We start from the raw sequence: 23,081 nt of genomic DNA, 5'->3' as shown, positions 1-23,081 counted from the left end.
AAGTTTGAGCTGGTAAGCACACATGAACTGACACTTTGGAGTTGTGGTTTGTAACTAACACAATTGTAACTAACAATGTGGTTAACGTCTTCACTAGATCCTGGGCCTATCGGATGAAGAAGACTTCAGTTTGGAAGATTTTCATCTGATAGAGAAGATCACACTGCGAAGTTCAGCAGAAAAGATTAAATCCAAGATCAAGCAGATGAACTTGAATGCCCAGAAGTACGCCCTGTTTTGGTTTGTCGTCCTAAGCCGATATGTCTGTAAATGTAAAATGATTTGTTTGTGAGGGGAAACCAGAATCCTGTTATTTCTCTTCACAGGGCCAGTGATCTAATCATGAAAGTAGATGCTCTTCTCACTGCATCACCTAAAGGAGAGTCCAGAAAAGACGTCAAATTTCTGAAGGACAAACACAGGTGCAGTACTGCTAATGCTAAAGATTTTCTTTACATTGTTTTGATCGAGTTGATGTACATTTTTGAAAAACAATATATACATTGCCCCAGACCCTCTTGCTGCTTTTCTGACTGCAAACCATAGAAAATAATAATACATTGCATAAATAAGCTGTATATAAGTATCTCAGTAACGGTGGTGTCGGTTATTGTACCTTTGAGTATTTTTTTTTATTTTTTTTCAATGAATCATTCTAACATGAATGGGTCTAAAATGAAATGGCAGCTTGTCTGTCCAAATTGTTCTGACAACTCACTGCAGATCCAAACATCCCACCCATTCTCATTAATGCAACACTTATTTTCACAACCAATTGTCAAGTTGACCAGATGTGTCTTTTTCACAGCGTTCTTCAACTGGCACAGCGTGAAGATGAGGTGTTCTATGACGTGGTTGCCATTGTGGATCCTCTCACCAGGGATGCACAGAAGCTGGCTCCTTTATTATCTGTACGTATAATATTGGTCACATCTAAGAGATTAGTGTGCCTCAGGCATGTGTGTCCTGTGATTCAGCTGAGAGACCGTGTGCTTACTCTTTTAATACTCATAGTACGTCATTGCACTGGCTTCCTGCATCTAAACCAACATCAACTGGACAGCAAGAGTTACAAGCAAAAAACAATTTCATATGATGAAAAGTAGTGGCACTTGATGTCTCAGAAAGCTGAATGTTCCATTGAGACTCTTTTAAATTACAATGTTTTTTTTTTTTTTTGATAATTGAAATCTGCAGTGGTGGCTGGCAGCAAGACAATATAAATATAAGTTCACTCACCTAGTCCTAGTCCTAGCCTATCATTCAAAGCAAAAAGCCATCCTTCTGTCCTTTTTAAAGGGTTAGTTCACCCAAAAATGAAAATTCTGTCAGTATTTACTCACCCTCATGTTGTTCCAAACCCGTAAGACCTTCGTTCATCTTCGGAACACAAATTAAGATATTTAGGATATTAAAATCGCTCCTGCATACAGTCCATAGGCTTCTTGAGGGACTGGCTCTTGCTGTCCCCGAAAAGTAATTGAAGACATCGTTAAAATAGTCCAAGTGACTACAGGGGCTCAATCTTAAGTTTATCAAACGACGAGAACACTTTTGTGCGCAAAAAAACAACAAAAATAACGACTTTATTTCAACTATTCACTTCCTTCTCCATGAGCCTGTAAGTCACTTAACGTAGTGTGATTGCGTAGAGCTACGTCACACGTAGGCTCACTATTGGCCGACGCTGGTCATGTGTGTGTGATGCGTGTGACGTACAATAACAGAAGCTTACGCTATTAAACTAGTAACCTGACTCGCGCAGAGGGAGAAATAAACGAATAGTTGAAATAAAGTCGTTATTTTTGTTGTTTTTTTGCGCACAAAAGTGTTCTCGTCGTTTGATAAACTTAAGATTGAGCCCCTGTAGTCACTTGGACTATTTTAACGATGTCTTTTATGACTTTTCGGGGACGGCAAGAGCCAGTCCCTCAAGAAGCCTATGGACTTTATGCAGGAGCGATCTTAATATCTTAAATATCTTAATTTGTGTTCCGAAGATAAACGAAGGTCTTACGGGGTTGGAACAACATGAGGGTGAGTAAATACTGACAGAATTTTCATTTTTGGGTGAACTAACCCTTTAAATGTCCTTGTTAAAAGAGCATGTTCGACCGTTTAGTGAAGCTGATTGCCGTAGCCTATATGCAACTTAGGCGTGGCATGGGGTCTTCCTTCATTTTTAATTTGTAGCTGTTGTTTGAATGGTAGTTTAGTAAATTTGTTTGCTATCAAATATTTAATATCTCTACTTTCCACAGTTACATCAGCAGTAGCAGGTCAAACTAATATCACGTAATTTACGTCTCGTCGATGATTGGTTGATAGACCAAGGGAGGCTGGCTCCTCTGCCATGTTACTTTTCTCAACACTTTTTATTGAAATACTCGATGGTGATTGGCTTTTTTTTTTTTAAACAATAGGCACAAGTCTCCAGAAATTCTGATATGGCAATAAACTTACATACTACTACTACTACTACTACACAAGTCTCAGGCCTTCCTCTCCCTTACTCTATCTCCTCAGACTCACGTTTCGCATATTCGGCACATTCTGGGAAGTGGTGCGCGGTGGTTGCACTTACCGTGGTGAAATTACAAACAAGAAATATACATAATGAACATAACACATGATAAAATGAATAACTGGGGATTTTATTAACATTTATTAACAAAATTTTGGATAGGCTCTGCACCTCTTCTGACACTGGAAATCTGTTATTTCCAATGATTTGTTCCTGGCATGAAAATGGAAATCTGCCCCTAGAATGCCCGTTGTGCAATCTATCTTTTATTCCACTAAATCCCAAATTTGTTCAATAGGATTCAAGTCTGGACTTTGACTTGGCCAACTGTGACTAAAGAGCTTATTCATACTGGTGGATTAACCATTACAGAACCATAAAAAAAAATGATTTTGGTAATCCAAAATTTTGCTGTCACCATGCTCTACTCTAAATGCACAGGAATCTTTTCATGTAAACCCTCGTAATGGTTTCAGTATTGTTCTATGGTCTCTGAATCTTTAAAGAGTGTTTTTATGTACAAAACCATGGCATCACATCCTCTAAGGTCGTAAAGAACTTGAAACGTGCTCATTTCTATGCGGTTCTGTGGAGCGTGACCTTAAGCATTCCCTCCTGAATCCTGTTGTTGTTTGTGGGTAATAACCTGGCTGTCTTCTCTGTGTGTGCTGCAGGTGCTTGGTCAAGTGGTCAATATGAAAGTGCAGGTGTTCATGAACTGTCGAGCCAAGCTGTCTGAGATGCCCCTGAAGAGGTGTGAGCAAAAGCTTAATTAAACTTCATCTTTGAGAGTGTTGGGACACACACAAACATACTCGTACAACAGCCTAGTGCAGTTCTGCAGATATCACCTTGTTTTGTTTTTCCTCTCTTTTTTTTTTAACAGAGTTTTATTGTTAAAAATGTCAGGATGTTGGAAAAAAATACGCTTTATATATTGGCAGAGATGGGTGCAGTAATGTAAATAATAGTCAATGACATTAAATTTGATAGCCTATACTTCAAAATCAGCACGTACATTCCAGGATCTGTTTTATTTTATTTATTTATTTTTTCTCTTTAGTAGTATATAAAATATTTTTATTTTCAAACGTTTTTTGATTTTAATTCAGAATTAAAGGTATATTTAAATATTTAGTTATAGGATTCCTTGCTATTTCCACCTTAAAATGGGAAATTACAACATACCACCAGTTTAATTTACAAGTGGTGTATTTAACTTTTATTTTATTTTCTGCCAGCTTTTATCAATATGTTTTGGAGCCAGATGTTTCCTTCTTTGGTAACAACTCCATTTCCCCCGGCCCTATGGCTCGATTTACGGAAATCCCAGAATCCCCTCTGCTCACTCTTAATATGATCACCCCTGAGAGCTGGATGGTAGAGGCGGTCAGGAGCCCATATGATCTAGACAACATCCACTTACAGGAGGTATGAGTGCTAACTCTGAGTTCAGTATTTATATATTTACCAAAGCTGATTTGTGCACTTGATCAGTTTTTTTCAGTATTTCATACAGCACAATAGCCACAGTAGTGCTTTGAAATGTTCACATTTTTATGATACATAGCATTTGCTACACCAAGTATTTTGTTCGTTCATGTTTCTCTAACAAACTTTGTTACTTTTAACAGGTTGAGTTGTCAGGCTCAGCCAGGTCTCTCTGCAAAGAGATGTTTAGCAGAATAAATGAGTTTTCTCTTACTGTATGTTTGTCAGGTCAGCGGTGTAGTGAATGCTGAGTATGAGCTTGAGTATCTACTGTTGGAGGGCCACTGTTTTGACCTGTCCACAGGTCAGCCTCCCCGAGGACTTCAGTTTACACTGGGCATGAGACAGAAACCTCTCATGCATGACACCATCGTCATGGCCAACCTGGTGAGTTTCTCCCTCTTCTTTGCTTTGTCCAAATATATATTGTATTTATTATTTTTAAATCTCTTAAATGAATTGTCCTGGTATGCTAAGTGTTACATGGACCCCAAATGAGAATTCTTTTTATTATTTACTCACCCTCATGTCATTCCAATCCTGTTGTATGACTTCCTTTCTTTTGTGGAACGCTAAAGCAAAAATTAACCCACTGCGCTGTACAGGGCTATTTCCAGTTGAAGGCCAACCCCGGCGCATGGATCCTGAGGCTGCGCGAGGGCCGCTCAGAGGACATCTATCAAATACAGGCGTGAGTGTTTTCACTTCACAGATTTACATTTACATATTTACATTTACATTTAGTCATTTAGCAGACGTTTTTATCCAAAGCAACTTACATCTGAGGACTAAATCAAACAAATCATCGTGAAGAGGCAATAGCAACACAAGAAGTGCTCAAAATACAAAGTTTAAACATTGCTCAGAGTAGTATAAACCAGACAAGTAAGGATTTAAGGTTTACAAATAACAAAGAAACCTACATATATATATTTAGGTTTCTTTGTTATATAGTTTAAAAGAACAGCATTTATTTGAAATAGCTTTTTAAAAATATTATAAATGTCTTTACTTTCACTTTTCATCAAGTTAATGCATCATTGCTGAATAGAGGTATTAATTTCATTCTTTTTTTTTTTTTTTTAAATGGACCCCAAACCTTTGAATGGTAGTAGTGTACACTTCGATGTTTCCACGATGATGTAAAATTATTTCAAGCTATGAATTTTACCAGTGCATGCATTTCCTGGGAGTCAAACCTCGCATTGTGGATTTGTTAGCAATATGCTGCACCAGGAGTACAGACGCTATCCAAAAAAAAAAAAAAAATGGCTAAAAGGAACAGCCACATTCAAATTAATGGTAGAGATCAAACTCCCAAAAATGTTTGTCCTCAATTTCAATTTTAATTTTTCTTTTCCAGATGCATGTTTTATGCATATATTGTGCCTATTTTAGTTAGTTTTATTTTTAGTTTAGAAACAGCTGTGGTTTATTATATAATTATGGGAGACAGTAAAATATATACCCCATTCATGCAGGTTAAAGTTAGATTGTAATGTAATTTTTCACACTGCTAGTGCAATTATTCTTACAGTCTGGGGTCTGACACACAAAGAAACGAGGAAAAGAAAAAGAGTTTGTGTGTGAGAGAAAAGAAGTATCACACACACACACACACACACACACACACACACACACACTCACACTGCTGACTGCTAAATGAATGGGAAAGCAGTGTTCCTTCAGTGTGTAATTCATTGATATCCTGCTCTGAGAAAGTGCAGCCTAGTGGATCCAGGCTTTCATTTTGGATGCTGAAGCTAACAGCACTCTGTGTCCCGTATCACTGGACATTTGTCATGCTATTAATGTCATTACAGCTTCCTACTGGAGGAATTTGATAAAAGGAACACTCAAAATAATTTCATTATTGAATTTTGAGAAATTGGTGAGAAATATTAGTCATTGATTGCAAGACAGTTCTCTGCTGGTATTCCTCAAGTGTTCTACATTTCTACTTGTTCTTCATCTTCTTTATTGTTTTCTTATCCTTATTGTTGTTCTTCTTGTCCCTCTTCCTTCTTGTCCTCTTCCTTCATGATCGTGTTCTCAGTTCTCTTTAATTTCTTCTTCTTCTTCCTCTTTCATCCTCCTTGTTGTCTATGGCAGTCCATAGAACCGTATGGTTACAAGTTGTGAAATTCGACACAGATAAAGGACAGTCTGAAAATTAACCATAGTGTTTTGGTGTCTCTAACTCAATCCCTCTTGCGCCACCAACTGTCCAATGTTTCATTTCAATTTCCGATATTAAAATTTTTACTCCATTTTGAGTTTCTCATCCTAGCCCTTTGATCCGATTTCCTCTCGCATCATCTCCAGACCATGCTGGCAAAAAAAGTTATAAGATGTGTGATAAATCAAACCATTCTCAAATAACACTCAAACAAATTCAACAAAGTGTACATCAAAATGGATGTATGGCTATATCTACGAAACGCATTAGTGTATTCAGACTAAACATGGAAAATGTCATCACAAGCATGACCTGATGCTACATGCAGTATTTCATTACAGTGCCAGGAGATATAAGGCTATAAAAAGATAAAAAGGCTATTTTTGGTTATAACTTCTGAATGGATTACCCAAAAATCATAAAACACTCAATTCAGCGCAGCATACCAAGTCCCTAATGATACCCAATTTTCTCAAATTGGCCATTATAGGCTTCAGTCAATTAGAATTTTCTCATAATTGGCTGAATTTTTTGTTACGAAAAATGTAATGGCTAAAATGTATTGTTTTACGAAACTTGGTTTGTGTCATCAGGACCATGCCACCATACCAATTATGACTAAAATAGTGCAACTACTCATTGTTGGTCTGATGCTCTCAGCCATGCTTGCATAACTCTTTATGCCTTTTTTTTTTGTTGCTGCTTGCTATAGTTTTGTCCTTGGTATGGTTGTTGTTCTAGTCCTTCAGTTTATCTTGTTCTTGTTGTTCTTTTGCTTATCTTGTCTTTGTTGTGGTTCTTATTTCATCCTCTTTTTCTTGTCTTGCTTATCAAATTTTCCCCATTGCAAACATTCCCCTTTATCTTGTTGTTGTTGTTGTTGTTCTTCATCATTATATTCTGTGATTTAATTCAACTCAAACTGCAAAACCTATGGACTCTATTCACACTTTTTGTTGATAAAGTAAGGCTCATAGATATATTGTTAAAGGTCCTTAACTTTTTAACAAACTTCATTTGCTGTGTTGTGAGCACTGTATTTCTTTCAGAGAGTGGAGAAATAGTGTTTATATAATGTTGTGTATGTTTCAGGCACGATGGAACGGACTCTCCTGCCGATGCTGGTGATGTCATTGTGGTGCTCAACAGCTTCCACAGCAAGATCATAAAAGTTAGAGTAAGTGTTGAGATGTTACAGTAGTATTTGCAATGTATTAACAAGCATTCACAGACTGTTCCTCCATATAAAATATCAGCTAAAGGGACTAATGAAAAAGTAATATCTGTTCTAATATTAGGTCCAGAAAAAGGCTGACAAACTCAATGAGGATCTTTTAAGTGAAGAAACCGAATCAAAAGGCATTTGGGACTCAATAACCAGGTGAGTCTGATTTTTGAAGCACTAATCACCTTTTGGATCACATGTTTAAAATCCAGTTGGAAGTCACACAAATATAACGTCCCCAGCAAGATCTTTGTGTATGGCTATACCTGCTATAGAATGTGTGACTGCAGATTTGTCCAACGTCCATCATCCATTGTCTATAAACATAAACAAGTATGTTTCTTTGTTGATAAATATTTTTTTTGGCTAATTTCACTCTAAAAAATGTTGGGTTGCTTTTAACCCAAATTTAGGTCAAATATGGACAGACCCAGCATTTGGGTTGAAAAGAATAATTTAAACTTTTAACCCAATGGCTGGGTTTGTCCATAATTTGACCCAAATTTAGGTCGAAACAACACCGAATATTTTAGATTGTTGGTAACAGACACATTCGTCAAATTCACTTTGCAAAATTCTCCACAATCAGTGTGAAGAAAAAAGGGTAGATCCTGTGTTGGCCTGCCTGTGAATATTTAATACACACATCATAATTACAAAAGTTTGGGGTTGGTAACATTTTTAAATGTTACTTTCTCATATTATCTTGGCTGCATTTATTTGATTAAAAATACACGAAAAAATAGTAATACTGTGAAATATTATTACAAGTTAAAATAACTGTTTTCTATTTAAACATATTTTAAAATGTACTTTATTCCTGTGATGGGAAAGTGATGCAAATAACTCAGTATCATTACCTCTGTTTTCAGTGTCACATGTTCCTTCTGACATGCTGATTTGTTGTTCTTATTAATATCAATTTTGAAAACGGTTGTGCTGCATAATACTGTTGTGGAAACTGATGGATTTAATGTGGGGATCTAACATTTATTTGAAATGGAAATCTTTTGTAACATTATAAATGTCTTTGCTGTCACTGATGCCCAATTTAATGTGCCATTGCTGAATAAAAATATTCATTTCTTAAATTGTACCTACCCCAAACTTTTGAATGAATATTTGTTTAGGGCGTTTGTATTTGAACTTACTGCTCTGTTGATGATATTTTATTTTATTTTTTTTAAATGATCTGTCTCCTTTGCTCATTGCTGTCTTTGTGAAGTGTGTGGAGTTCTTTGGAGAAAAGGTAGGGTACTTAATCTCTACTTGTTTTTTACTCTTTATCTAAATTTTTCTTGCGTCAGTATTAAGCGACACAGCAGAATTTCAGTTTGTAAGCAGTGATCTATCTTTTTCTGTGAGTTTCATTGAACTTAATTTTCACATACATCGTTCTCCACATTTAGAAATAGTTTTCCTGGCTTTTTTGAAATTCCACCTTCAGCAGTGTTACATCACCTCCACTCCTCTTGATTTAACAAACATTGCCTCACTTTTTTTTTTTTTTTTTGGAAGTATGTGGCTTGGAAACGGGGACTGAAATGTTCAAATGGTTCCTATGGCTTGATTTTTTTTTTTTTTTTTAAATCCTCCAATGTGAATATCTATGCAGAGGCAGCAGTATGTGAGATCTTGGCTAGGGAGGTTGTTGAAAGCTACAGATGGCACTTGTTTTATTTTGTGGCAATGATGGAAATCTAGATCTTCAGGAATATCTGAACCTCATGATCAGAACATACATGCGAGTTGCTTAAAAGATCAGCAAACTGTTTATTAAATCTGTATTCTTTCATCATTAACTTTTACAGAATAACTTAACTGAACCAACAGAATTTAGTGCTGCTGAGATAAGATCTAGCATCATTTGCTTGGTATTTTGTTGCCTAATTCAGTGACATTCATACAGTAAATGGGATTTTACAATCAATAAGATTACCTTTTTTATTTATTTTAACTTAGCATGTTCTATTTGTCAATTTGATGGATCAAGATAATAACAGCATTTTTTTTTTCTTTTTTTTCTTTTTTTTTTGCAATATCCACAACTCTGCCATGTCCATGTTTACCAGTGGACTGTCAATAAATTTCAGTTGTTAGTGTTTTCACTTTGACAATAAATACATAATGTTAGGGGAAAAAAATCAATTTTAAATAAATTACTATTATCCAGAGAATCCTGAAAAAAAATATCAGTTAACACAAAATATTAAGCAGCACATTTTTTTAACATTGATAATAATGTTTCCTGAGCACCAAATCAGCTTATTATAATGATTTCTGAAGGATTGTGTGACACCAAAGACTGGATTAATGTCTGCTGAAAATTCAGCTTTGCCATAACAGGAGTAAATTATATAGTAAAACTTTAGTGAATTTGTAATTTTTGAACAAATCACTTAATGTAGACTTTGATGACTTGGATTTTGGATGTCTTGCAGCTTTGCTGGTGGACCAAGTGTGGATGATGGCGATAAGAAGAAAGACGTTCTCAACATTTTCTCAGTGGCCTCTGGACATTTGTATGAGCGCTTCCTGAGGTAGGATCACCACTTGTATGAACGCAACCACATCAGTGTTGTATTTAGCTTCTCATGTTTCTTCTGCTTCCCCTTTTTCCCTTTATAGAATAATGATGCTGTCTGTCATTCAACACACATCAACCCCTGTTAAGTTCTGGTTCCTCAAAAACTACCTTTCCCCCTCATTTAAGGTAAGACTGCTACCATTCTCAGCTTGCTTTCGCCTGGCCGTTCACTGACTGACTGATCCATTTTGTGCACCATAAATAGCAAGAGCTCAGTAGAGGCTCAAATTACTATTTATGGTCTGATTGGCTGAATACTAGGTTATTTGTTAAAGACAGGGTGCACAGGTTTATATATATATAAGCCTCATATTTTTTGTCTGTCAATTCCATTGCAAACATTTCTGAGGAATATCTAGTTGCTGGTTTGACCAACTTTATAAACGTTATAGCATAGTTTTGGCATCAGATCAATTTTTTTTTTTATTTTGTTACATTTTATAAGATATAAAAATGTTGTGTGTGCTGCTTTGATCTTACAGTGAGGTCAGATTTCAGATTTATTTATACATTTTTGTGCTGGTTTGTAGGGCCAATTTGGCTAAAATTTAAATAAATAAAATAAAGAAAATTGTTATTATATAATAATGATAATAATTTTACGTTTACTTTATAGTATAACTGTATAATACAATATTTTTTTTTTTTCAAATGTTAAATAATGAGCAGAGCAGAAGTCTATTTAATACATGCTCCGACATGATTCATTAAATTAATGGTTTGTCCTAATCTTAACCAAAGAAAATGAGAACAAATTATCAACAAATACATACCTCTATAGTGTATCCTCCTCTATGGTTTATCTTTCATGTTTATGTGTACAGGACACAATCTCACACATGGCGAAGGCATATGGTTTCCAGTATGAGCTGGTCCAGTATAAGTGGCCACGCTGGCTTCACCAGCAGACAGAAAAGCAGCGAATCATCTGGGGTTATAAGATCCTCTTCCTGGATGTGCTTTTTCCCCTGGCCGTGGACAAGATCATCTTTGTTGATGCTGATCAGGTGACTTTACACATGTGAAAAATAACAGTGGTTCTGAGTGGAATACTGGGCGCCTGCATATTTGTAAAAATAGCATGTGAAAATTACTGTTGCATTTTTTTTATCCTATTTTATTTTAAATGTTTAGTTCACTCAAAAAATGTAATTCTTTCATCATTAACATATCCTTGTGTCGTTCCAAACCCTCAAGACTTTTTTTCTTGCACTTCAAATCATCAAGTTGAACTTCTGTATTTGATGTGACTTAGTATGTGCATTATATGAAAATAAAACCTTAAATTGAAACTGTTCATCTTATGAAAGGGATCATGTCTCTCGAAAGACTTCGATTAAACCGTTCATATGTTTATACATTTACAATGTATTTATGAATGCGTCAAAAAGTTTTGGAGAAATTAACTTTCAATACAGTAGGAGAACCGAAATATGTTCGATTTCATAAAAAAAGGATTCATTAGTGTTTTAAAGATGAACGAAAGTCTTATGGTTTAGAATGACGTGGATGAGAAAATATTAATCTTCATTTTTGGTTGAATTTTCACTTTAAAACATCTTGACTCTTGGCAGTCTATTATAATATATACTTGCATAATAAAAAATATTTAAAATCATGGCTCATTACTTCCAGTTCATCCATTGCACTTGAATAGCAAATTGAGCATTGCGTTGTGAGATACGATATTCTGTTGTATACTACACATTTTGATAGATTGAGTAGTAAAATAGTGGTACTATGTTAACGCATAGTAATATGCATCAATTTCCAGCCTGTCAATCTGATTAAACGATGCGTCTTACAGTTTGGCATTTTGTACGTAACACCAGCCAAAAGAATTCACAGGCCAACAATTCATTGTTAGCGCATTAGCAAATAGTGATATCTTCTAATTGCAAAACATGACCCTGTGAATGCTTTATATTTAGATTGTCAGGGCAGATTTGAAGGAGCTGAGAGATCTGGATCTAGAGGGCGCCCCGTACGGCTACACGCCATTCTGCGACAGCCGGAAAGAAATGGAAGGCTACCGTTTTTGGAAGACTGGCTACTGGGCCTCCCATCTTGGACACCGGAGATACCATATCAGGTTAGATATCACATTACTGTACAATGAAAATAGAGAATATTACTTTCGTCTTCAAAATTCTAGATAAATTATTGAATGTAACATTTTAAAATCTAGTATTGAAAGAATATCTAATATTATTAGAGATCTTATATTCAATAAATGTGGCCCTTAGTGCATTATATGTGGTGGACTTGAAGAAATTCAGAAAGATTGCAGCTGGAGACCGGCTCAGAGGGCAGTACCAAGCCTTGAGCCAAGATCCCAACAGTCTGTCCAACCTGGACCAGGTATTAGCTTGACATCGCTCAACAGCCATATGTTCACAAATAGGGAAGGACTTTCATGTGATTTGAATGTTTCTCTTTGGGGTTTGATGCTAACAGGACCTTCCCAACAACATGATCCATCAAGTAGCCATCAAATCCTTACCTCAGGAGTGGATGTGGTGCGAGACCTGGTGTGATGACAATTCCAAAGCTACAGCCAAGACCATAGATCTGGTTAGTATGCTTTCACACCACACTTATAGCAATCTTATAGCACTGGCAACATGCTACAGCTAAACAAGAATGGGAGACACATTTGGTAGGTGAGGAGAGTAAATAAAAAACTACGTCAACTACTGACATGGGCATGTAAGTAAATCCAGGAAGCTTTAGCATGGTATGTATAAAGAAACCAAAATAGGAAGAATTTATATAGCTATTTTAAATGTGAAGTCGCTGTCATATTGCCGACATTTTGTGGGCAACATATCAAGAACTCAAGCAGATGGTCAATGTGGTGAATTGACCAACCTGAACACAAGCTCAAACTGCATGAGGAACTTTTTTACCCTCATGTAAAACTGCGAAACATTTGCACATTTTTCTATTTAAATGGGTATCGCCTGCGAACACCAGTAAGTGTGAACGCACCTTGACTGAGATTTAATGATGAGTTTGCATGGGTTTTATATACATGTAACAATTCTACATGTAAAAAAATGTAATAGTAAATGTTGGAATTAACTAAGATTAATAAATGCTATAGAAGTATTGTACATTGTTAAATCACAATAATGAATACAAATAATATAGATGACTAATGTTACCAAACATTTCCAGACCTTATTGTAAAGTGTTACCAATATACATTATAGAGTTTAGATATTTTATATATTCCAGGCAGCTGCTATAATTTTAGTAATAATTATCAAATTACTTTGAAATGCATTGCATTGAAAACGATATGCGAGATGATATCAGGTTGTGTGATGCCTGCAGTCTGATCATACCCAGATTTCTTCATTCACACCATGGCTAATGCACACACAGACAGAACTACAAAAATAGTAGTCTCATTTACACCCTCTTTCTCCCTGCCGGCTGCTCCTGGGAGGTGGAGAGGGAAATGTCTCATTAGAGACGGCGGTGAGGGAATATGTGTGAGTGCTGCAGCTCACTGCACAGGCTGGTCTCACTCGCTCAGCTCAGAAGAGTGCTGACCATTGCATTCCATTAGCGCTCTCACCCCATCAATTTATACCAAGTTTAGTTGTGAAAGTCTTTTGCTTCAGTGGCATGTGTGTTTATTTTTACCATAGGCTTAATTTGCAGGTGGGAGGAGTGGGATTTTTTATTTTTTTTGCCAGGGTCAATATTTTCCATCACTTTTTGAATCGTCTTGTGGCAATTCTTACATATTGTACCTTTAACCATTTGGGGATTATGCTTAAATGCTAAAAAGTCTAAACTGGTGGGTTCAGACTAAATTAAGTAAGTAGCTTCAGCTTAGATGTGGTGTGTTTTTAATTTTGGCGTCATTTTTTAGGTTATGTTTCTTTGTTTTTTTTTTTACTTTCTGTGCCAGTGGCACAACGAAAGTGTCGTTATGTTATAAAAATGTGCTTTATGACTCTAAAGCCATGAAAGTGTTGATATCAAGCTATATTATAGATAAACGGCATTGGCAGTTAGCACTTGAAGTGCTCAAGAAGTGAAATAAGGCCACTCAAGGAACTGTTGAAAAAGGTGGAAGGGAGTGTTTTACCACCACAATTGACTGTTTTGTTTGGGTTGATTTATTTCAGTGCAATAACCCAAAGACCAAAGAGCCCAAGCTGAGTGCAGCCGTGAGGATTGTTCCAGAATGGACTGAGTATGACAATGAGATAAAGCAGTTTCTGAAACAGGTGAAGGACCAGGAGAAAATTACCCAGGGTAGACCATCATCACAGCACACAGGTAAGACTTAATCATCACTAAAATGATATATTTTTTAGTAGGCCTTGGGATTAAACAAGTTCATCATTTTTTATTTTAACAGGCACTCGACGTGATGAACTTTAGTACTCGATGGTTGCACATAAACTTCCTGTGAATCTTGAACTCTACCATACAGAGATATTTACCATAACAGGAACACTGAGGAAATATAATAATGGACTTAAGCATTTTTTTAATTTATATAATTTTTTTGAATTCTTTCTGACTTCATTCAAACTGTATACATGACATACCGTTTTATAAATTGTTGACAAAAAGTAGTAAATAAATTGCAGTGTTATCTGATATTTTTGGCCAGTCTACGAACTTAAAATGGCACTGGTGTATATCTGTAATATTTTTAGGAGGAAAAACATGCCAACTTTGAATACTCCAGAGAAGACTGTAAATGCCTTTTTTTGTAAAAAAATAAAAAAAATAAAAACAATTCTGTAAATATTCCATCACCATATTTTGTCAGTCAGTGCAAATAGGGTACCTGAGATTTCAAATGGTTGCTTTATAATAAAGGTCTCATCCTAAATTCACTTATAAATTGCCTTGATATTTTGAAATACTACGAAGTAGAGTTCACAGAGTTTTATTTCCAAAATAAAATATACACAATTGTAAACCATTATTGGAAATGGGAATTCAAATTACTGTATTCACTGCTGACAAAGTTTGTCAACTGCAGATCCAATCCACAAAACAATCTCTAGGTAATGAGGCGGATCTTTTACATTCCCCATTTTATTTATATTGTTATCAAATCATTGTCTCTGTACATGTTTGCTTCTATGCCTTGATGTTCAAGGATGTGGATTTTCTCAGGAATAAAATATTTTTATGTCAACTTGTCTTTTTACGGTGTGTCTAAAACCAGGCAAAAATAACCTATTCTTTTAAATAAGCATTCATCTCTCTTTATTTAATTATTTACATCATTATTTGATTCATAGAAAAATAATGTAATTTTCTATGTACATATTATACTCAGGAATGAAACGTTCAACACGTATAGACGTTGCTTGAAGAATAACCTTGTGTTCTGGATTGTAAGATCCCTGAAAGTAGAGGAAGTGCTTCAAGGAACAACAGTGAGCAAGCAGGATCACTTGACAGCTTGTTTCAAGGAGCTTGTCATATCGGATTCATGCCTGCGGGAAGGGTCAGAAGGTGCCAGTCCCTATTGGCTGATTTTAGCACATATTCAGGCCCTAGGTCCTTTTAGTCAAGCCTTAGTTGAAGCCAAATTTGAAATTAAATGGCCCAGAACCAAAAGGATTAAATCCCTGAAAGTTGTCCCAGCCACCGTGGAAGTGGTGATGGTGATGTCCCCCACCCTGCTGACTCTCTGGATCCATGGGATCCTCGCCCTGGTCAAACTTACTCCTCATCTCTGCAGAGAAACAGAACAGGACGTAATTACCATAGAACCGAGCAACAACAGTGTAAAGTACACCACATGTGGCACTAAACCATACCTGGGTTGGTGAGAACTTCTTTGGCTTGAGCGATGTCTATGAACTTCTTCTCTGCCTTTTTCTTTTCTTCTTCAACCTGGAAGTTGTCTGGATGCCACTGCTGCGCCAACTTTCTGTATGCTTTCAGGATCTCTTTCTTTTGGGCAGTTCTGCAACCACAGCAGTTTAATAAGAATGTTTACTCGTTTCGAAATGAAAAAATGTTAGGCCTCTGCATTGATAATACATACTAAAGTTCTCCATCATCTGTTTATCTAACCTCTTCACACCCAGGATCTTGTAGTAATCCCTCTTCTTGGACTGTTTGAGGAGCCGGTGTGCTCTCTCCAGACCCTCCTTGATCTGCCGGTCATTCTCATTATGTTCTTTAGCACTCTCAAAGTCCTTAATGGCTGCCAAAAGAACAAATACGTCACCACACCTGATCATTTTAAGAGCAATCTTGAGAAAGAAGCCTATCTGTTGATTATTTAAACTGTAGAGTTTAAAAGATAAAATACAACAATACTGCTGAGAATGAACATACAGAAACCATAATAATAAATTAGCTTTTCAAAAGCTTTACAGTGCCATTATGTCTCTGTCAGACAACATTTAAATTTGTATTGCCATACGTTAGGGGAATTCTTCATATCTTAGTAAAATTATAAATCACACAATATACTGGGAATTGCTGATATGAATGAGTAATGCATTTATTTTAATTAGCAAATTTATTAATTCCATTATTTATCAATTAATATTTCAACTGCATGCCCTATGTTAACTAATAGGACTACGTTATTAATAATATATAATTAGTAAACATGCTACCTTCTTCATATTGGTCATCCTGGAGGAGGGCCTCGGCTCTGTCTTTCAGAGCATTCACATTATGAGGGTCTGCATTCAGAACTTCACTACACACTGAGATGGCTCTAGCAGTTTGTTGGTCCTGTGGAATAAAACCAAAACATATTCACCTTATTCTATCACTCCCACACAGATGCAGTGTATGCTTTGGTAGAGAGCGACACCTTGTGGTTGAGCTCAGTCCTACCTTTGACAAACAGTGGCACATGCGCTCTTTGGCATTAAGTATGAACTGAGGAACATTTGGTTCAGTCTTCATAATGGACTCATATTTATTAACTGCATCACTGTACCTGTGGATTTAGGAAAAAAAAACATTTAGTTGTCAATCGATGAATGTGCATTCACACAAAAAAACATTTAGTTGTCAATCGATGAATGTGCATTCAATGTGCATATTGTAATAATATTTCCCAATATTACTGGTTTACTGTTTTTTTATTCAAATAAATGTAGCCTTGGTGAGCAAAAGAGACATCTTACACATAAACATAAACATAAACATTACAGATCCCAGACGTATGTGCACGTATAAATATTTTGAGACATACTTCTGCTCCTGGATCAATTCTTCAGCGCCCTGTATCTGTTTGTTGAGCTTCTTAACTTGCTTGTAGTGACTGAAGCACTGCTTATGATCCGGGTCCAGTTTCAGACACTCCCTCACCTCACTGCAGACAAAAAAATAAACTCTTAAATCTGGATCCAAACGTTGATTAGAAATTCAAAATAACCAGGATGATACTCACTTTTGACATAGTGTGGCATTATGTACATTCTTTGCATTTTGCAGTTAATTTCACATACTATTATCAAAACAATGCAAGTAGTTTACAGTGTAGGCCTATATTGTACACTCCAAACTCCCAGACTTAATGCATTATTATCACGTGTTGACTTACTTGAGGGACATCTCATGGTCTCCCAGACTATAATAGATGGTGCTGAGCTTGTAGAAAGCCTGAGTGTTGTCACTTTTGAGTTTTGAAGCGGCCTTGAGGTCACTGATGGCTTTGCCCATTTCACCCAACTGAATGAAACACTCGGCCCGCATCTCTCTGGAGTCCGCATCCCAAACACACGTCTGAGAGGATGTCAAGCAAATGTAATCCATTGTTAGCTTTGTATTTTAAATATGAATCTTTTGCTGTTGACATTGAATATGCTATTTGTTCTGTTTTCAGTTCATGCAAGGCAAATTTTCTGAACAAACAGTGCTCTTATTGAGCACAAACAATCCTTTTCTGCACCAGGATGGATCACCTACAGGAACCTCTAGGGTAAATACAAACTATCATGTTTATAAAGGGAGGGACATTACCCAGGTCACTACTATTTTAGCATCACCGATATACTATTAAAATATTTTTAATGTATTGAATGGGATTTTATGTTTTTGTTAATTTACTTTAAAAGTTTTAGTAATTTTGTTCTCTGTTTTTGCCACTTATTGCCACTTTATTTTGTTTTGTTTTTTTTATTGCAGTTAACGTTTATTTTGTTTCAAGTGTTTTTTTTTTTTTTTTTTTTTTTTTTATGGTTTCAGTTTTAGTAACGGATAATAGCTTGATCCAGGTTAACTCACATCAATGATGATGTCGAGGTGTGATGTGGCAGAGCTGTAGTCTTTGCGGTTAAAATCGCTCTGTGCCAGGGCCACCAGTCTCTGAATTTCATCAGATTTTTTCAGCTGGCTCTGCGCCTGCTGCTCCTCTCCATTGCTTGGGTTTGATTTGAGCTGGATGAAAAAAGGAAAAAATATGTCATCCTTAAGGGCATGAAAAGGTAGTAAGTATCAGAACAGCACAACAGTCGAAAATACATTTTGGTCCAAAACTAACAAAAACTATGACTTAATTAAACATTGTATTGTCTTCCGGTTCTGTCCGCTGCGACACTGCTAATGTAAGACGCTGCTGACGTGTTCAAACCCAAGTAACCAGAGAAGACGCCAGCAGCGTCACTGCAGACTTGTGAACACAGAACCGGAGGAGAATAGAATGTTTAATAAAGTCATAATTTTTGTTATTTTTGGACTGTGTATTTTCGATGCTTCAAAACATTCTAACTAACCCACTGATGTCACATGGACTACTTATATGATGTCTTTATTTCCTTTCTGGACAAGGACCGTATACTGTGTATACATTTTCAATGGAGGGACAGAAAACTCTCGGACTAAATCTGAAAGATCTTAAACTGTGTTCGAAGATGGTGTTACAGGCTTGGAATGACATGAGGGTGAGTCATTAATGACATAATTTTCATTTTTGGGTGATCTAACCCTTTATTAGTTCTCCTCATAGGTGATACAATTATATTATATGGTATAAGAACTTAAGCTCAGAACTTAGGTGGCCATGCTTGCTGACTAAACGTACACTGATCAGAAAATGTTATGCCAAAACCAATAACCTGTATTTTACCATTATGTTAACAAATACTACCCTTATCTGCAATACTTATTTTCAAAGACCCACTTTTACACATATTAAACCAATGATCAGCTTTGGTCTGATTGGTGCATCTCTAAATGCTAACCAAATGTCACTCACCACTCTTTTGAAATCATTTTCTGCTTCATCAAGTTTGCCATGTTTCAGCAGTAGATTTCCTCTCTGAAGCCTAGCCTGTGGATTAAGAAGAAACACTACTTAATTTCTGGGTAACAGGTTTCATTAAATCAATTAAAAATACTGTACATATTTTTACAGGATGAAATTATTCTGAAAACCCACCGATGTGAAATCTGGTTTAAGTTCAATGACTTTGCTGAGGTCTGGTAGTGCAGATTTTGACTTTCCCATTGCTAGGTACACAGTTGCTCTCCTATAGTATGCCATGTAATTTTGGGGATCACCGTCTGATAATTAATAAAAATAAAAATGAATAAATCTAGACACACTGCTTACATCAAAGTGGTATTCTGTGGAAAACAATGTAACATTGCATCATTACACACAAGATTTAATAACGGTTGTCATGTAAAAAGATCCAGTACTCACCAACAGCAGCGTGGAAGTGAGATAAAGCATCAGCCAGCTGTCCTGCAGCCAGAAGCTTCTTCCCCATCTCCAGATGATTCTCGACACCACCATCCTTCCCACCATTAACTCCTGCAATACATGTAAAAAGAAAATATGTTGGTGTATGTTGGTAAGACAGTATAACAAGGTATGCATGCAATACCTGCATGACATATTCAGTAGTAGACAGAGTATACTAAAGGAGAAGCTTAGTGCACATTAAAGTTGGTATGGCATAGTATGTCCATTAGAATGGAGTAGATTTCACTTGAGTAAATTACAATAGAGACAAGTAGACTAGATTAGTAAGTTGACACTGTGTCAACCTATTATTGCAGTGGAACCACAGTGTTTCAGGCTCAGCAACAGAAACAAAAAAATAATAATAATAAAAAAAAAACATATACTGTAGAATGAATAACCCACAATAATCATCATTGAGCTTAAAAAAATGCTTGACAGGTAACTGGAACCTCAGCTGCGTTTCTGTACTATAGTTCTCCATACTCTCTCTATGAATAACATCTAAACAGCTGGGATTGTTCTCACTGTCACAGACCTCACTGTCTTTGTTTGGGGTTTATTTTTAAAAAAAACGAACAAAGCTATTTTCTCTGAACAACTGTCATGAAGACGTACGTAGCCTATAGTTCACTAACAAACCCGGTTAAAAAACAATTCATTAACCAGCACTACCATTTTATCACTTACCTTCGTATCGAAGATCGATCAAAACTAGTAAAAAAGGAACGTAGCTTAGCAATTTGTGCGCCACTGGGCTTACGGCAACCATGTTTTCTTATTTTCTGCGTCAAATCACTGATTTAGGCTATTGTATAAAGTTCCTAAGACCAAAGACACGCTGGACAATCGCATAGCTGTCAGACCAGCAGACATCATCCCCACTAATCGTGGGTCTCTCTGATTGGCTGATATTTACATAAACCCCACCTATCAAGTACTGTTCAACGGAGACTAGCCACGGCATCATTATTTTGATTCTGTTTGCGCATGCGCACACGACAGTGAGTGCGCATGGTGCGCAGATTGGCCCTGTCCCAATACCCACTCACTAAGCCCTATTAAGGTCTTCCTCGAAGTGGACACTTGTTGAAAGTGCACTTAGCGGAGTAAGAGCAGAATTGGGACAGGATTTGCACACGTTGCAATCTCACCTCTGTGATCAGGCAGGGGAGCAAACACCGTTCATTTGGCACATTTGGTGTGTGCTGCTTATAATAGCTGTAATATGACACAATCCTTTGAATGAAAAAATGTATATCTTTTTTTTTCTTTTATCTCTACCAACATTTCTGTTAATGTGAGTAGTATTAAAACAGTTTTTGGATAAAATAAATTGTGATAAGATAAATTGTGATTGCGGTACCTGAGCTGCCTTGCAGGAATCATAGCGATTCGAAATGCATTTTTAATTATATTATTATGGAAATTGATATACGAAATTCTTCCCATCCCATTCATGAAATATATAATATAATATCCCATAACAAAGTGAGGTATGATGCGCACTTGCGAAAGGGGTGCATTAAGTACCCTTGTGACCACCCCTGCACCCCTGGAGTACACTATTAGGATCGGGACACCCTACGGTCTTGCACCCCTTAGCGAGAACGCGCATTGAGGGACACAAGGGCGCAAGTGCAGATATTGGTACAGGGCCATTGTTGTATGGAAGCAAGTCGTGTGATTACAATGAATAAAAAGCTGCAGTCCGCATTTTTTCCCTCTTTGTCGCCATCTCTGTTCGAAATCTGCAGTTGCAGTCATTCCCCGAAGTTGGAATTGTCGACTTTACGTGAGTTGTGGTTCGACATGGCACAGCACGGATGAACACAATGTTTGAGGAGACTGTGAGGCTGTCAGTCGTCACACCGGTGTGGATACTGGCATTCAGAATCACAAATTATTTTTTTTGGAAGTTGTTTTGGACATAATAATTTAACATAATAATTATTTGTTTTGAAAGTTGTTTTGGACTAACATAATAATTTTCACCGGAAAATGTCATCTGAACAAGTAACATCCACTTTTGTTCTGGTTTTGACATTGCAGTAAATCGCACTGATAAAATCTAAAAATCGCTTATTTTTATATTTAATTATTGCATGTAGTCGCGCAACGTTCGCATTGCGTGACTATGTAATTTCCTTCCAGGCGATTTGTATCCTTGTTTTCACATGGATTTGTTTGCAGTCTGTCTGTTTTTCTGTAGCTACTCCGAAGTCTGAGCGAAGTCTTTTGCATTTTACAGCGGGTGAATCTGCTGTCACTGGTGACTGTTGTTTGATCCGTTCTGGATCCGACATCAAATTGATCAATTTAATCATATCAAGTGCTGTGAGAAAAGGCTATGAATCTCCACCTCCAGCATCCTCACACACAATATAGCTTAGGCTACACTGGCCACGACTCCAAGCTTCTTCAAGTGTACAGAATCTCCCGCGGAAATCCACAAGTAAACAATAAACACCACTGTCGAGTAGATATTTGCGTTGTTGGTCGGCCATTGCAGTGCGTTTCTGTATTTGGTTGTGTTTTGCGAATTTGTAGCACATGTGATAAAGATGTTTTCTTCATTTGCTGGGTTTTTTTTTTCTGTTTTCTTCTGTTGCAGCGTGTTGAGCCCTCTCAGCCACTGTACTAAAAAGCAACAGAAACCAAGCAATAAATTAAATTGATACAAACAGTAAAGCAAAAGTGTAAATGTGTCATGGATAAATCGTAAAATACAGAAACAAACAAAAAGTAGATGATAAACGACATGAAATACAAATTATATTTACAGATGTATACAAAAAAAGTAAAAAAGGGGGAGGGGGGGGGGGGGTCTTCAGGACATTACGGGACCAACTAGAACTGTTACTATGTGTAAAGAACCTTTGAAGAACCATCTTTTTTTTTAGTGTGGGCTGCACATTCTCATAATAAGAATATAAGAATACAAAACACCCCATTCAAATATAAATAAATAAAAACACTTCCCTTGTCCCAGATCAACAAGACCCATCATCCTCCAAAAAGAGGGAGAAGATTATTCCTCACAATCAGTATCAATTGTTGACAAACACATAAAAGTTCTTTCAAGTCTGCGTTGTCATCGGAGCAAGCAGTCTTGTAATCAGCCATGGAGCCGCAGGTTGAACAGAGAAATGAGTGGTAGTACTCTCCTCATAGAGATTACAGTGACACTAAAGGGCAGTGCCAACCTCACATTTGCCACCCAGGCTAACTATCTTTCAATTTTCATCCTCGGGGGGGCCATTCCGTCTGAGAGCTGAGATCCCTTTACCCATTAGTCACCACCTCTCTGTTTTTTTTTAAAGTCTCTCCCATCTGAAATTTTCTCCTTCCAGTAAGCACAGGAAAAAG

The 23,081-nt window shown here is 36.7% G+C and overlaps 2 protein-coding genes across 4 annotated transcripts in view; one reads left to right on the top strand and one right to left on the bottom strand.

Moving 5' to 3' along the window:
• Nucleotides 1-14,774, top strand: part of uggt2 (UDP-glucose glycoprotein glucosyltransferase 2) — a 31,367-nt gene extending 16,593 nt beyond the window's left edge. For 2 of the 3 annotated variants that reach the window (XM_039682319.2, XM_039682320.2), the window contains exons 24-41: nt 98-225; nt 327-422; nt 809-911; nt 3,199-3,278; nt 3,766-3,955; nt 4,244-4,402; nt 4,621-4,706; nt 7,287-7,371; nt 7,493-7,575; nt 8,645-8,668; nt 9,861-9,959; nt 10,048-10,132; nt 10,831-11,013; nt 11,938-12,098; nt 12,253-12,367; nt 12,464-12,580; nt 14,152-14,305; nt 14,388-14,774. In XM_039682319.2, coding sequence (XP_039538253.2) covers nt 98-225; nt 327-422; nt 809-911; nt 3,199-3,278; nt 3,766-3,955; nt 4,244-4,402; nt 4,621-4,706; nt 7,287-7,371; nt 7,493-7,575; nt 8,645-8,668; nt 9,861-9,959; nt 10,048-10,132; nt 10,831-11,013; nt 11,938-12,098; nt 12,253-12,367; nt 12,464-12,580; nt 14,152-14,305; nt 14,388-14,410 — 1,971 coding nt within the window. In that variant the 3' untranslated portion in view covers nt 14,411-14,774. The remainder of the gene's footprint in view (nt 1-97; nt 226-326; nt 423-808; nt 912-3,198; nt 3,279-3,765; nt 3,956-4,243; nt 4,403-4,620; nt 4,707-7,286; nt 7,372-7,492; nt 7,576-8,644; nt 8,669-9,860; nt 9,960-10,047; nt 10,133-10,830; nt 11,014-11,937; nt 12,099-12,252; nt 12,368-12,463; nt 12,581-14,151; nt 14,306-14,387) is intronic. The other variant, XM_039682321.2, reaches the window with a different exon arrangement.
• Nucleotides 14,752-20,617, bottom strand: dnajc3a (DnaJ heat shock protein family (Hsp40) member C3a). The gene is made up of 12 exons (XM_039682323.2): nt 20,403-20,617; nt 19,671-19,781; nt 19,404-19,528; nt 19,221-19,295; nt 18,251-18,403; nt 17,568-17,749; nt 17,217-17,336; nt 16,853-16,958; nt 16,627-16,747; nt 16,073-16,205; nt 15,814-15,962; nt 14,752-15,728 (listed from the first exon to the last, which is right to left on the bottom strand). Exons 1-12 carry the CDS (start codon nt 20,482-20,484, stop codon nt 15,568-15,570), a joined length of 1,518 nt encoding a protein of 505 aa, XP_039538257.2. The 5' UTR covers nt 20,485-20,617; the 3' UTR covers nt 14,752-15,567.
• Between the last annotated feature and the right edge of the window lie 2,464 nt (nt 20,618-23,081).

This window comes from Pimephales promelas, chromosome 7 (assembly GCF_988280905.1).
Source record: "Pimephales promelas chromosome 7, fPimPro1.hap1.1, whole genome shotgun sequence".
NCBI classification, from domain to species: domain Eukaryota; kingdom Metazoa; phylum Chordata; class Actinopteri; order Cypriniformes; family Leuciscidae; genus Pimephales; species Pimephales promelas.
Note: the sequence above shows the minus strand (reverse complement) of the source record. Positions and strands in the feature narration are given on the sequence as shown.

Bases quoted from the DNA above. Each gene is read 5' to 3' on its own strand.
- dnajc3a (XM_039682323.2), bottom strand. From the start codon at position 20,484: ATGGTTGCCGTAAGCCCAGTGGCGCACAAATTGCTAAGCTACGTTCCT. The intron at 19,529-19,670 runs GTGAGTACTGGA...ATTAATTATCAG, and splicing joins TCACTTCCACGCTGCTGTTG to ACGGTGATCCCCAAAATTAC. The intron at 16,748-16,852 runs GTAGGACTGAGC...TTTATTCCACAG, and splicing joins TGTGCCACTGTTTGTCAAAG to GACCAACAAACTGCTAGAGC.